Consider the following 15674-nt stretch of genomic DNA (forward strand, 5'->3'; position numbering starts at 1 on the left):
CTGGCCTCATGTTATGAAACCACAAATAGTTTTGTCCAGTTTGCTTTTGTCTCTACTTGATGTGCCGGTAGTTCAGTATACGGTATGCAAGTCATGTAAACCTGGAGATAAGTTGTTTAGATTGTAGACAGGCACAACAAACTTAGCAACCAGGCTACATGGCCTGTACTCAGAGCTAGTCATAAGAGCATGCTAGCAACGCATAGGGCTGGGCTTAGTGACGCTTTGAGGCAAAGGCTAGCAACAATTAAGAAAGGAGTGACAATTTCAAGCTGAGCAACATTGCAGCGACCATGACCTATCCCCAGCACAAGAGATTGCAATAAGAAATAGCAAAGAAAGCTGTGCTTGGAATATCTGTGTTGCCCTTAGTCATTCATTTGAGCCTGGGAACTTTTTTTTTTTTAATATATATATTGTCTTCTATTGTCACCCACTCATACTGAGGAGACTTTTTAATGAAATGCTTCTTTGAAGATCCTTGAGGACAAAAATAACTGAAAATAAAAGCTGTCTCCCTAGTTTAGCTGTGTAATCCACATCTACCTACCTATTACTCTGAAAAATTGCCACAATGACAGACTCTTCCATGGTAGATCACATGACCCGACTGAAACTCAAACTCCTGGAGAAGGTAAGATAACAATGCAGCATTCATATTTTTGTAAAACTTCAAATAATTATATTAATTATCATTATTATAACAATGACAATTATAGTTATTAACTAAAAAATCATGCAAATCACAGGACTTCGTGATGGTGGGGGACTTCAGCTACCCAGACATCTGTTAGGAAAATACAGGAGGGCATGGATTATCCAACCAGTTCTTAGAATGCCTGGAGCAGCTTTTTATTATAGAAGGTGGAGAAAGTGACTAGGGGAAAGGCTTTTCTAGATTTGATTCTGACAAATAAGGAGGAACTAGTTGAAAATTTGAAGGTGGAAGTCAGTTTGGGTGAAAGTGATCATGAAGTGATAGAGTTCATGATTCTAAGGAATGGTAGAAGGGAAAACAGCAGAATAAAGACAATGGATTTCAAGAAGGCAGGCTTTAGCCAAGTCAGAGAATTGTTAGGTTTAAGATCCCATGGGAAGCAAGGCTAGGTGAAAAAAAAAAGTTCAGGAGAACTGGCACTTTTGTAATGAATAAAAGGAGAGAGAAAAAAAAGGGACAGGAGATGGAGGAAGGGGGAGGTGGGGGGGGGGGGGGGTGTCTTTTACCATACTTCCTAACCAGCAGATCTTCAGTGACCTGAAACTCAAAAAAAGACTCATACCAAAGTAGGTCAACTTACAAAGGATGAACATGAAAAAAACCAACATAAGCATGTAGAGACAAAATTAAAAAGGACAAGACACAAAACAAGATTAAACTAGCTAGGGACATAAAGGGTAACAAGAAAATATTTATAAATCCATTAGAAACAAGAGGAAGACCAAGGGATTGGTCCTGCTTTGAGCAGGGGGTTGAACTAGATGACCTCCTGAGGTCCCTTCCAACCCTGATAGTCTATGGATCTATGACAAGGTAGGATCATTACTCAATGAGGATAGGGTTACCATAGGTCCGTATTTTCCCGGACATGCCCGGCTTTTTAGTTGTTAAATCGCCATCCGGGAAGAATTTTTAAATATGTAAAAATGTCTGGGAAAATACGGACCTATGGTAACCCTACCGTGAAAGTGATGCGGGGCTGAGCGGGGGAAGCGGAGGCTGCAGGCGTGAGCCAGGCAGGGGCAGCAGGGAGCGCTGGCGGGGGCTGGGTTCGCTCCTGGCCTTGCGTTGCGGCGATGAACAGGAAGCCACAGCCCGGCCCTTATCAGCGGGCGGCAAGTGGGGCTGGGCCCCGGGCCCTGCGCTCCAGCTCCATGGGTGGCAGGGGACAGTGGTTGTAGGCACCTCCCGGCAGGGCCGGGAAACAGCAGCAGCAGCGCGGCCTCTCCTGCCCCATGATGGGCTACGCTCCCCGCCTGCCCCTGCTGCTGTGGAGGCAGCCGCCGCCCTGGGCTCAGGCTGCCTGGCTCCCCCCGAGTGGTGCCCGGTTCCTGCTGCTCTTGGCCAGCAGGTGCGGGGCCCCAGCCGAGCCCGGCCCCTTGTGTCTCCTCCGCAGCGGCGCTCCCCGGTCTGCGTCTTCCCGGGTGGCCGCGGCGGCAGCAGCTGGGGAGCCTGAGAGGAGGAGCGGCCCCCGGGCAAGTGAGGGAGACTCTAAGGTGAAGAGGCTGCTGGCCCTGGTGCGGCCCGAACGCTGGAGACTGACAGGTACCTGCCCCTGCCCCATCCCGGCACCACCTGCCCCCCAGCCCAGTGAGTGTTACCTACCCCACCAGCCTCAGTGCTCTGCCCCATACTGTCAGCCACCCCAATCTCACTGTGACACCAGCACCCCTTGGCAAAGGGCCCCCATATCTTCACAAACAGCTGTCACCGCAGGCCTGACAAACTCACTGCACCCCACATGTGTCTTACAGGGCACTTACCCACAGAGAGGAATGTGGAAGGGATCTACACAAGGCTGGTAACTTGTCAAGAGTGAGCATCTTTGTGAGATGTGTGCATGGGTAATATTGAAGGAATAATGTATCTACCTTAGAAGTCTGCTTTATAGACTTGGAGTAGAAATTAGTCACCAGGGGATAATGGCCCTTTGGGGCAAGGGGATTTGTCATCCTGCCTAACCTGGCTGGTGATGCAATGCAAGGCTCAATTGTTTAGCTTTGCACAAGAGTAAGACTGAATGGGACACCATCAGAGGCAATGGCAAACAATTGAAATGCCTGAAAGATAAAAAAGAAACATTACAACAGTACTGGAACAAATAGTCAAGCAATCAATTTATAAGCACCTAGAAGATAATAAGTAACAGTCAACATGGTGTCACAACCAGGACATAGGCAATCAACAGAGTGGTCAGAGTTAGGCCAAGTCCAGTACCAGGAGGTTAGCATCTGAGACAGGCCAGAAGGCAAACAGAGAGTCAGGTATCAGAAGGCAGACAGGGTCAGGTTACCAGATGATCAGCAGCAGGCACGAAGAGCAGGAATCACAGGGGAAACAGCCCTAAAGCAGGGAGAACACAGTTGCATGGCCAACTTCCTGTTCCTGTGCTTGGGTTAAATATAGTGTGGGGACTAATCAGGATCTGCATGGTTTCATAAGAACGGCCGTACTGGGTCAGACCAAAGGTCCATCTAGCCCAGTATCCTGACAGTGGCCAATGCCAGGTGCCCCAGATGGAGTGAACCTAACAGGTAATGATCAAGTGATCTCTCTCCTGCCATCCATCTCCACCCTCTGACAAACAGAGTCTAGGGACACCATTCCTTACCCATCCTGGCTAATAGCCATTAATGGACTTAACCTCCATGAATGTATCCAGTTCTCTTTTAAACGCTGTTATAGTCCTAGCCTTCACAACCTCCTCAGGCAAGGAGTTCCACAAGTTGACTGTGCGCTGTGTGAAGAACTTCCTTTTATTTGTTTTAAACCTGCTGCCTATTAATTTCATTTGGTGACCCCTAGTTCTTATATTATGGGAATAAGTAAATAACTTTTCCTTATCTACTTTCTCCACATTACTCATGATTTTATATACCTCTATCATATCCCCCCTTAGTCTCCTCTGAAAAGTCCTAGTCTCTTTAATCTCTCCTCATATGGGACCCGTTCCAAACCCCTAATCGTTTTAGTTGCCCTTCTCTGAACTTTTTCTAATGCCAGTATATCTTTTTTGAGATGAGGAGACCACATCTGTATGCAGTATTCAAAATGTGGGCGTACCATCAATTTATATAAGGGCAATAATATATTCTCCATCTTATTCTCTATCCCCTTTTTAATGATTCCTAACATCCTGTTTGCTTTTTTGACTGCCTCTGCACACTGCGTGGACATCTTCAGAGAACTATCCACGATGACTCCAAGATCTTTTTCCTGATTTGTTGTAGCGAAATTAGCCCCCATCATATTGTACGTATAGTTGGGGTTATTTTTTCCAATGTGCATTACTTTACATTTATTCACATTAAATTTCATTTGCCATTTTGTTGCCCAATCACTTAGTTTTGTGAGATTTGTTTCACCAATCAGATCTCAGGACTAGAGTTCAGCTGCTATTCTAGAAACTGCTAGCATACCACTAGGTGTCAGATGGGGACTACCTAGCTCTTACGAAGCCCTGGGGATCGGGGTTTGAGACCCATGTGATCCCTAAGATGTGTATTTGTCAAGAAAATTGTGTCAAACTAACTTAATAGCCTCCCTTGACAGGATAACAAGCCTTATACATGGGGGAAGCAGTAGATGTGAGTTACTTCTACTTCAGTAAAACTTTTGATACCGTCTCACATGACCTTCTCGTAAACAAACTGGGGCAATATAGCCTTAGACTATCCTACTATAACATGGATGCACAACTTGGAAAACTGTGGTCAGAGAATAGTTATCAATGGCTCACAGTCAAGCTGGAAGGGAGTATCAAGTGAGATCCCACAGATAGCTGTCCTACATCTGGTTCCATTCAATACCTTCATAAATGATTGGGATAATGGGATAGACAGTACAGTTATAAAGTTTGCAGATGACACCAAGCTGGGAGGGGTTGCAAGCACTTTGGAGGACAAGATTAGAATTAAAAATTATCTTGACAAACTGAAGAAATTATCTGAAATAAATAGGATGAAGTTCAATAAGGACAAATGCAAAGTATTACACTTTGGAAGGAATAATCAATTGCACAAATACAAAATGAGAAATGGGTGTCTAGGAAGGAGTACTGCAGAAAAGGATCTGGGGGTTATAGTGGATCACAAACTAAATAGAGTCAACAATGTAATATCGTTGCAAGAAAATTGAACATCATTCTGGGATACATTAGCAGGAGTGTTGTAAGCAAGACACAAGAAGTAATTCTTCCACTCTACTCAGCACCAATAAGGCATCAACTGGAGTATTGTGTTCAGTTATGGGCACCACACTTTGGGAAAGATGTGGACAAATTGGAGAAAATCCAGAAGAGAGCAACAAAAATTATTACAGTTCTGGAAAACATGAATTATGAGGAAAGATTGGGAAAAAAAGGGTTGTTTAGTCTGGAGAAAAGGCAACTGAAGGGGGACATGATAACAGTCTTCAAGTATGTACAGGGTTGTTATAAAGAGGAGGGTGATAAATTGTTTTTTTTTACTCACTGAGGACAGGACAAGAAGTGATGAGTTTAAACTGCAGCGAGGGAGATATAGATTAGACATTAGGAATAACTTCTTAACTGGAAGGATAGTTAAGCATTGGAATAAATTTCATAGGGAGTTTGTGGAATCTCCATCATTGGAGATTAAGAACAACTAGAGAAACATCTGTCAGGGATGGTCTAGCTAATACTTAGTCCTGCCTCAATGTAGGGGACTGGACTAGATGACCTATTGACATTCCTTCCAGTCCTACATTTCTATGATTCTGTGACTGTACTTCACCCAAAACACAAGAAGGGTTCGGCATCCAACTCATTATCTTTTTCCTATAGTGAGAAGCCGAACAGTGTGCAGCATTAGAGTATCATAATTATAATTATAATTATTTTAAGAGAATAAAATAATTTTATAATATCAATGTTATATGAACCTTAAAACAAATTAAAGGGGGGAAATAATGATAGAGTGATTACCATCCCATAATGTCAAAGTAATAGTTGGTTAACTAAACAAGCTTAAGTTGCCTATGAAATAAAAATTTCAGTGTCACTATCATTCAGCAAAGCAGCACAAACAGGTGCATCCCAAGGGCAGGAAGGGGCTAAGTTGGCTTTTAGACATCTTTGTGCCCTCCTGATTATGGATTGCTTTGGGGTCCAGTGTGGTCCCCAATGCAACTTAGGCAACCCATCCCCAAATGCCTGTGGGCTGCAGTGCCATACAGAATCTCTGAAGCACTCTACTCTGTGGCCCTGCCCCCTACCACACCTGGCACGCCTCCCTCCTCGGCACATCCTCTAGGCACAGGCTTGCAAGGAGTCCTGCCTAAGGCCACGATGGCAGCATCAGTGGAAACTGTTTGGGTTGGGGATCCATGGGAGTGGAGGAGATTTGACTGCAGGGATTATTTATTTAGCGTGTGCATAGTCGTCTAGCCGAGTGGTGGCATCTTCAGTGGTGTGATGCAGTTCTTCTAGGCCACCACTGAACCTAGTCAGCAGGCATTCAGCGACAATGTGCGTCATCGTCTGTGTTGCGCCGTAGCTGCGCAAAGGGCTGTCACGAAGGCCCCAGCGATACTGGTTGGCGACACAGAGACCTTGGATCAGCGTTCCCGTCGCGCCACCCGCCAGTACCTGACAGCAGTCAGGGAAGCTAATGATCCAACCACCAAGCCGAATTCCATGAGCACCAGCTCAACGAATCCCAGCACTGTCATCACTGACAACCCCAGCGTGCAGCCTGATGACTTCTATGTCATTGGTCCAGCTCTAGGCATGTTACAACTCAACATGGAGGGTTTGTCGGCTGCCAAGCGTGATGTACTGCAGGGATGGATGCTGTTCACATATCATTTGCCCATCAACCTTGAAGTAAATTCCTCCCTCTGTGCTGTGGAATTCTCTTTTAGTCTTGGGGGCATCTGCTGACTAGCAGGGGAACTGTTGGCACTGCAGATCCAGAGGTGCCAAGAAAATGCAGAAGCACAAGGCCTTCACGCAGATAACCTTGTTATCTCTGGATTTCCAAGATCTGTGGGCACTGGGGACTAATCCACTACATGTCTCTAATGCGCCAAAGGAAATGATGCTGGGGAAACTCTGAGAATGGTGCTTCACAGATTTTCCAGTCCCTCATGCAAGTAATTCCCATGGAAGGGATTATCTGGCCCCTTGGCACTAAAGTTCATTCTTTAACCAAACTAGATTTACACTTAACCATTTTGGGATCAATAGACTTTTACAAATATCAGTCTGTTTTCATTTTTGTATATTTATGACATTCTAAATAGTCTGTAATTGTCAAGGTTCCGGGATCTGCTCTAACTTGTTCAAGGCAGCACCGACCGTTCAGCCTAGGGCACTGATTTGGCCAGCTTCTCCATGTGAACAGACCCCTATTCTCACATGGAGCAACTGCCAGGATCAGGGCCTACAACTGCAGAATGTTGAGGAATTGCTATTGTGACGCAGTTAGTGAGGGGCATACATCTTCTAGTTTGCCTACCACAGGAAAAGCCCTTGAGGTGGCCCATGGGCCTCTAAAATGAAACCCAGGATGTGCTGTGGGATAGTCTGCCGCTTGGAGCAGTTATTTCATTAGAATTCAGCTCTGTAACATGATTCCCTGTGATTAGCAAACAACAATAACAAAATCATTTGGGTGCTTGTATTCCCTGGAAATGCTCCCTTGGAAAGCATACACATTTTTTGATGAGATGCAGGTCTTGATCATTTTTGGTTTAATTTTTCTGTTGCACCTCACAGATCCAGGGCCTTTGCTTCTTCTGCCTTAGGCAAAGGAGATTCAACAAAGACCTAGGTATTGTCTTAGGTCTAGGTGGGGGTTTTAGACTTTTTTTTTTTAACTGTGATTATATTTTACCTCAAGATATGCCAGGAGGAAAGTACCTGCACTTCTAATAATTCCATGCAGACAGCCAAGCTGCCCATATGTTTGTGTATTAAAGGGGTACTTGTTTTACCTGTGCACTCTTGATTTTTTGTAATATTTAAAAATGGCATCAATCATTTTTTTCTTTATATATGTGTGTGTGTGTGTGTGTATACGCCAAGGTTCTTCTTGTGTTTTAGCCTAGGGGTAGAAGGATGGTCAAGTTTTCCCTTCCCTGTTTGTGCTGGAGGACCCTCTGGAGGACTGTAGAGCTCACCTCAGGCCCCAACTAAAGGGAAAGGGGTAGGGTGACCATACATCCCGTTTTGGCCAGGACAGTCCCTTTTTTAAGCCCTGTCCTGGCCATCCCGACTTTTTTTTTCCCCAAAAGGAGGCATTTGTCACGTTTACTCTTGCTGACTTCATCAGTTTGCTCTTGCCAATGGGAGAAATGCCCACTTTTGTCAAAAAAAGTGGGGTGTGGTGCAAAGAGGGCAAGCAGAGATGCCACCTCCCCAGAGGGGGGGAGGCGGCAGTGTTCCAGCATGGGGGGGGGGCAGGGTTCCAGCAACAGGCTAGAGCCTTCTGAGGGGGCCCCACAGGGTTCCAGCGACAGGCAACAACCTCACGCAGGGCGTGTGTGTGTGTGTGTGGGGGGGGCAAATACACACAGCAAGCCTGGGAGAAGGCAGCAGCTGCAGTTGTAAAAAGACAGAGCCTTTCATTCACCCTGTCTCCCTAGCGTAGTGGTTCTCAACCTGTGCCCCAATCAGCACACTGCTGCAGCCCCTGTGACAGCCTCAGAGCCATACAGGTACTAGATATATTGTGTGGATGCAGCCCCCATAACACAGAGAGCTGCATCTGGGCCCACAATGGTAAATAAGTTGAGAACCACCGCCCTAGCAGCTATACTTTATTTGTACAACACATGTGAAATAGGACAAATATTTGTCCTATATACTCAAATAACCATGTGCCTTTCATTTAAACCTTCACTGTACGTGACTTTCTACATTGTGTCTCTACCTTATTTTTGCACATCAGTATATTTGGGAGAATAGTTAAAGTCCCAAAAAAGGTCTTGATCCTGTGCCATGCTGAGCTCCCTCTGGTCCTATGTACTTCCAGCTCTTTGTTTTTTCCTGTGTGTAGTTTAGAGGTGCTTACACTGGTTGAAATCAGTTACGTTAAATAAAAAAATAAAAAAAAATCCAGCTGACCCTGGTCCTTGGCTCTGCCAGGACAATGCTGTCTTTAGGGCTACTTACCCCTGGCCCTGGGTGGATCACCTCTGTATAAGGGGATTCTCTGATGATGTGGAGGCAATATAGCGGTTTCCAGATGACCTCTCTTCTCTTCCACATGACCTCCTGCAGCTTCTGCAGGAGATAAGACTGAGGCTTCCTTTCACGTTATATTAACATCCGAACTGTCTTCGAAGTACCCTAACTTGTCACTATGGGACTGGTGCATACCAGGCAAATCACCAAGGCAACTCCCCCTGAACCTCCAACCCTAGCCCGGGAGTTCCCAGCCACAGCCAAGGATGTGGCTAGTAGCTCTGTACGGGATTCATTTTTCTATTGCAGATGCACAATAAGTATGACTAGCAGGAAATGAGAGATGTCCCTTCTCTCCAACTCCATTTTATTTCCTTGTGTCCCAAAAGTGTGTTTGTCATGCAGGGCTGGATATTCTTGTGAGCCTCAGTCCCTGACTTTTAATCAATTCTCACAATGGTTTTATCCACAGAAACTAGAAAACGAACGTGAGACCCTGGAGAATGTTGAGTCACCCCTCTCCACAGCAAGTAAGAGATAAAAGATTTGCTCTAGTTCACATCATAGTTTGATGCAGCAATCATTGAGTGATGTTCTCTGGCCTGGGCTACTCAGGAGGTCAATGGTCTCTTCCAGCCTTCAAATCTAGAAGATGCATCTCTGCTCTCACCCACCATACCCAGTGAGGCAGTCAGAAAGCACCCTATGTTTATTATGTCGATAGGAATATTACAGTGTGACAGGAAAGTGGCCTCAAACTCCTTCTGGTGCTGCCTTCCCTCAGTCTAGGCATCTTGTACAGCTGTCTAACCTAATGTAAGGGGACTGTTGGCCCCTTACTAAAACTCAGTGGGGTTTTTTGGCTGGCTAGCTCCCAGTGCCAAAAGAAAGGGGAAGGGCCAATGGGAAATCAGGACCCTGAGACTGAGGGTCAATGGGAAATCAGGGGCAATGGGGAGAGGTCAATGCTCAAGGTCAGCCTGATTGACAGGGCAGGCAGGCCAATGAGGGAGGCAGGAGGCCCCCGTCCTCCATGTGAGCTGGAGCTGCCTGGGTCATAGAGTGGGGTCAAGCTCAGGAGAAAGCAGGAGCCTGATCTGAACTGGGGAGCAGAGCTGCAATAACAAAAGCCAGAGAAGCTGGGAGCAGAGCTGCAGCAACCAGAGCCAGAGGGGCCAGAGAAGCAGCCCAGGGAGCTGGAGGCAGAGCAGCAGCATCAGTGCTGAGGCAGAGTGGAGCTGGAGCAGTCTGGAGCCGGGTGCGGGGAGCAGCTGGGCAGAGCGAGGGGGACCCTGGGCAGCAGGTTCAGCGCAGGGAGATGCCCCCAGCCAAGAGGCCTTGCAGGCCAGACTTGGAGGGGGATCGTAACCCCAACTCTCAGGGGGCCATTTAGGGATCTGGGGCAAAAAACTGATGCTGGGAAGAAGGGTCCTGCCACCTAGAGCCTGAGGGCGTGTGGCCACCGCCAGAGCAAGTGTCTGACCCACAGCCTCCCTGCAGCACAGCCGGGGCCTGGGCAGGAGGCCTGGGACGTGTGAGGAGCAGACTGAACTGTCCTTACTTTCCAGAGCTGGCTGGTTGTGGTGTCCCTGTGCCACAGAACGGGGTGACGGGTTTTCCTTTGACCTTTCCCATGTTTTCCTTTTTTTTTTTTTAATTGATTTCTAAATAAATTGTATTTGCTTTGAACTGTATGTAATGATCAGTGGGCCAGGGAAGCACCCAGTGCAGAGACCACCCCAGAGTGGGGACACCCTAGTCCCTGCCCTAAGTGACCACAACAAGGTTGGGAGTTGAGCCCCACCCTCAAGGAATCCTGGGCCCAGCCTTGTTGGGGTTATGAGGACTCTGCCACCCATTGGCCTGCTAAACCCAGGGTTGTGAGTTAAATCCTTCAGGGGGCCATTTAGGGATCTGGGGCAAAAATCTATCTGGGGATTGGTCCTGCTTTGAGCAGGGGATTGGACTAGATGACCTCCTGAGGTCCCTTCCAACCCTGATATTCTATGAGTCTATGTAAGAGAGTGGAAGGGGAGCCCTCAAGGTCAGGCAGGCCTCTGGGTAAAGGAAGTGGGAGCGAGGACTCAGATCCTTTTGCTAGCCCATTTCACCGGGGTAGCGTATAAGCCAGGAAAGTTCCTCACAATAGCAGGCCTATATCTCCTACTAAGATAACCGCTCTGCCTTCAGATCCACAGGCCAGCAGGAGCTGGGGCAGGGTGAAGACGCAGCCCTTAATGGGAGGAAAGCATTTGCCACTCAGCAGTGATCCATCTTGAAATCAGTGCTGGACTGAAATACCAATTGTTCCAGCGGGTGATGAGGAAGGGCACAGTGCACTAGGCAGCCATTTGATTTTGATTGCTCGAATTTCTCCTTCTCCCTCCCTCCCGTTTCATTTGTGTGTGTCTAAAAGAGCAGACAGGGCCAGATCCTCAGCTATTTCTGAGCAGCGCTTAGTGTAGCAGAGGCCATACCCCCAGCAGTCATGACGGAGTGTGTGTAAAGGAGCCACTAAGCAGGAATAATCCTTCAGTCACCTGCTAAGTCAGTGTTGGCCTGCTTTGCACCAGCAAAGCTGCACAGAGCAGAACGCAGATCACAGTTTGTAGAATGTGAATCAAATGCGGGAGAGAGGATGCCAGATTATTAAACCCAGGGAGTAAGCAGTGCTGGCCAAGCAGATGCAATTGGAAACCAACATCCGTATTCCCCAGGTTGCTGTGAAACTTGTGCAAAGAATGTCAGATAACATGCACAAGTGATACAAATATATTGGGGTGATGTAAGGGCCAAGGGGACCTCCTGTCTATGGGAACTCAGTGTTTAAGTGAAACATCCCATAAGTCTGTGCTTTTCTTACTGAAACCATCTGCCAGTGATAAGGGCTGCCATAGTATCTGTTATCCACCAACTTTCTCTTCTTCCCTAGCTCCCGTAATAAAGACTCATATCTAGGTTTCAAATCATGGCAATTTCTTAAGCATGATAGGATTCCAGATCATGAAGACTGCCTGTTCCATGAGCCAGAATCTACACATACATATCACTCATAGCTATGCTGTACATGGATTAAAAATTAACTGAGTATCTATGTGCACCCAGTAACATTTCCTTCTAGGCTGGATTTTGTGATGCAAGTTCAGTGGGCTGACAGCAGGACAAAAACTTCAAATACTTCAGCAAAAAGTTTAAAAGGAGCTGTAAGTCTTAATGGCAAAGAACTATTCAAACTTTTCAGAACAAATTGCAGCTGTCAGTGAGACTTATCCTGCATATCTGAAAGCACATGGAATTTTAAGAGAGTTCAAAATCAGCCTTGCAAGGGGACTTACTGTCACCTCAAAATTTCCATGCAGTTAAGAGGCCATTTCTGAGCTAGAATGAGATGCGTTAGACAAAAGTCACCATTTCAAAAGAGGGTCATTTTGAAACATTTTGACAGACTTTGCACAGTCTCCTTTGCCTTCAGAGTAAATCCAGAAAACATCAGGCCAAATTAAGTTTCCCAGACAAAGTTTTGCCCTAGAGAAGTTAAAAATAGGACTTTATAATACAAGCTGGTTGCAGTTTAGCTTTGGGAGAGGTGATATTAACTTTGCACAGTGATTGGGGCTGGAGCTGTACTCGTACAATACAATCCTTCCTCGTTCTTGGGATAGGATCGTCAAGAAAATTAACAGAAAATAAAAAAAATTGCCTGGAAAGTAATCATAACAATAGAGTATCACATTTTCTAGAGTTAACCCACTACTGTAACTGCTAGAACAGCCCTTTCTCTTAGTTATCCTTTAAGAAGGCAATGGAGTCTATCAGATTCCTCTTTCAGGGAGTAGCGACGGACATGAGGACGCACTGCAGAACGCGCTGAGACGAAGGAAAGACCTCCTGCAGAAGCTTAGGGTAAGGTCTTCACTACGAGGTGACTGCTGTAGGGGATTTCAGTAGTTAAACAGTATCCTGGAGTGTGAATCACACATGAACAATAGCAATTGCAATAGGAGTTACCAGACTATGCTGGTACTGGAAAGCTCAGGGACTGCATTTTTCTTGGGATCCCTGTATCAGAGGTGATTGAACTTGGAGAAGACTGTAAAAGGGAAGCAAAGTTCATGAGTACTCTTTTACCATATTCCTGGGATACTGAGGGAAATGCTGTGGAAGTGGGTCCAACCCTTGTGCCCCAGGTCATGCTCCAGACATCCAGATCACCCCCCCTAAGATTCTTTGGGAACTTGTTGTATGGGCAGCTGCTAGTGGAGCCATGTATTATGGGGCTTGTAGGCAGCCAGGGAACTGAGTATCCCTAGAAGAGCTGGGGGGGAATGGAGGAGAAAGCAGCATTTGCCCAAAAGGGCAATCAATGCACACGGTAGCTGTGCCAGTGCAGAGGCTGACCAGGCTTTGGGATGTTTCCAGTTAGCCAGTCATGTCCTGTAACTTGAAAACCAAGCATTGCTGGGGCAGATCCCCTCCTCCAGTACACAGCTCAAGCATTAGACCATGAGCTGGGTCTCTCTATGGGGCAGAGGGAAAGGAATCCCCCCCACCCCATTTCCTCAATCTTCAGAGTGGCTGTGGAGCCACTGTGGGTCAAATTAATCCCTGGTGTAGAGTCACTAGAGTTACATCAGGGATCGGATACAGAGGGACCTAGACAAATTAGAGGATTGGGCCAAAAGAAACCTGATGAGGTTCAACAAGGACAAATGCAGAGTCCTGCACTTAGGACGGAAGAATCCCATGCACAGCTACAGACTAGGGACCGAATGGCTAGGTAGCAGTTCTGCAGAAAAGGACCTAGGGGTCACAGTGGACAAGAAGCTGGATATGAGTCAACAGTGTGCTCTTGTTGCCAAGAAGGCTAACGGCATTTTGGGCTGTATAAGTAGGGGCATTGCCAGCAGATCGAGGGACGTGATCGTTCCCCTTTATTCGACATTGGTGAGGCCTCATCTGGAGTACTGTGTCCAGTTTTGGGCCCCACACTACAAGAAGGATGTGGAAAAATTGGAAAGAGTCCAGCGGAGGGCAACAAAAATGATTAGGGGTCTGGAGCGCATGACTTATGAGGAGAGGCTGAGGGAACTGGGATTGTTTAGTCTCCAGAAGAGAAGAATGAGGGGGGATTTGATAGCAGCCTTCAACTACCTGAAGGGGGGTTCCAAAGAGGATGGAACTCGGCTGTTCTCAATGGTGGCAGATGACAGAACAAGGAGCAATGGTCTCAAGTTGCAGTGGGGGAGGTCTAGGTTGGATATTAGGAAACACTATTTCACTAGGAGGGTGGTGAAGCACTGGAATGCGTTACCTAGGGAGGTGGTGGAGTCTCCTTCCTTGGAGGTTTTTAAGGTCAGGCTTGACAAAGCCCTGGCTGGGATGATTTAGTTGGGAATTGGTCCTGCTTTGAGCAGGGGGTTGGACTAGATACCTCCTGAGGTCCCTTCCAACCCTGATAGTCTATGATTCTAAGTGTAGCCCTGTGAACGTATTCGTGTTTCCTGCCTTTACTGCACAGGGTTCTCTCTCTCTCTCGCTCTCTCTAACAAGAGCTCCTGTGTCACTTGGATCTTTCAGGAGCAGCACCTTTTGGAAGAATTTTCACAGCCCTATATGTTGGCAGGAGGTCACAGAAAGAACTACAGACCTAAGCCAGTACCTGTTTACCTGCCTTCCCCTCTGGCACCTGCACCAGAACCACCAAGGATCATCCAGCAGACAGTAAGATCTTCCCCATGTCAGTACCAGTGTGTACCCCCAACAGTACATGCTATAAGTAAGGGTAAGATTTTGTCATGGAGGTCATGGATTCTGTGACTTTCTGAGACCTCTGTGACATTATCTGCCTCAACTTCAGCCCTGTGCTCAGAGTGGCAGGAGCCCCAGAGCTGTCAGTCTCCCCCCAGCAGCCAGCCCCCCATTATTTTTAATAAAAGTCACCGAAAGGTCGCAGGCTTCCATGAATTTTTGTTTATTGCCCGTGACCTGTCCGTGACTTTTACCTACATAACCATGACAAAATCTTAACTTTCGTGTGAGAGGGCATGACTCACCACCTCCTGCTGGCTGTGCTGGGAAATAGCTCTTGGTTGTCAGTGCACCTTCGTCTAGTGGCATCTCACTGTCATCACTTCTGCTCCCCCTCTAAGAGCCAAGTCACTCCCCAGACCACAGCGTGCTCTTTGTCCACTTTCTCCCCCCCTCCAGGGGGGGAACTGGCTGTCTCTAGTGCAGCCACTTGCCGCTGTGGCCTACTGTAGCCTTTGGTCTGGGCCCTCACCTCAAGGAATAAACTGCAGTCTGAATACTGGCCACCCCCTCTGTAGCAAGTGGGGGGGGGGGGCTGAGCCTGCCCACTACTCCAGGCCCCAACTCAGGGACCCTATAGCCGGCAGCCACGTGCTGCTGCTCCTCCAACTCCCACTGCCTATTTCCCTGGGCCACTTCCCCATAGCCTGAGCACCTTCCTGGCCCTTTGTATCAGGGGCCTCAGTCTGGCAGTCCTCAGGCTGGAGCGCCCTATTGACCCTGCCCAGCACCGCTCTATCTAAGGTACTCCTCTAAGGCAGCCAGTCCTTCTCCCTTACACTCCAGGGAGAGACTGACTCCGCTCTGGTGAGCAGCCTTTATATGGCCCTCCCTGGCCCTGATTGGCTGCTCCAACAAACCTTCTCCTGATTGGCTCTCTACAAGCCCTCCCTCCATTGGTTGGGTTTTGTGCAGCCTCCCTGAGGGCTGCTTTAACCCTCCATTTACCTGTGTAGGACAGCTGCCGTACCACACTTAGCTATAAGAGACAAGTACAGC

At 47.3% G+C, this 15674-nt stretch overlaps 1 protein-coding gene across 1 annotated transcript in view; it reads left to right on the forward strand.

Moving 5' to 3' along the window:
* The first annotated feature begins 1956 nt into the window (after positions 1 to 1956).
* Positions 1957 to 15674, forward strand: part of CUNH21orf58 (chromosome unknown C21orf58 homolog) — a 43051-nt gene continuing 29333 nt past the window's right edge. Inside the window, exons 1-6 of the mRNA XM_029912942.1 lie at positions 1957 to 2263; positions 6235 to 6512; positions 9340 to 9397; positions 12664 to 12770; positions 13397 to 13459; positions 14445 to 14588. Coding sequence (XP_029768802.1) covers positions 1957 to 2263; positions 6235 to 6512; positions 9340 to 9397; positions 12664 to 12770; positions 13397 to 13459; positions 14445 to 14588 — 957 coding nt within the window. The remainder of the gene's footprint in view (positions 2264 to 6234; positions 6513 to 9339; positions 9398 to 12663; positions 12771 to 13396; positions 13460 to 14444; positions 14589 to 15674) is intronic.

The sequence above is a fragment of the Terrapene carolina genome, unplaced genomic scaffold, assembly GCF_002925995.2.
Source record: "Terrapene carolina triunguis isolate 2854851 unplaced genomic scaffold, T_m_triunguis-2.0 Scaffold391, whole genome shotgun sequence".
NCBI classification, from domain to species: Eukaryota; Metazoa; Chordata; order Testudines; family Emydidae; genus Terrapene; species Terrapene triunguis.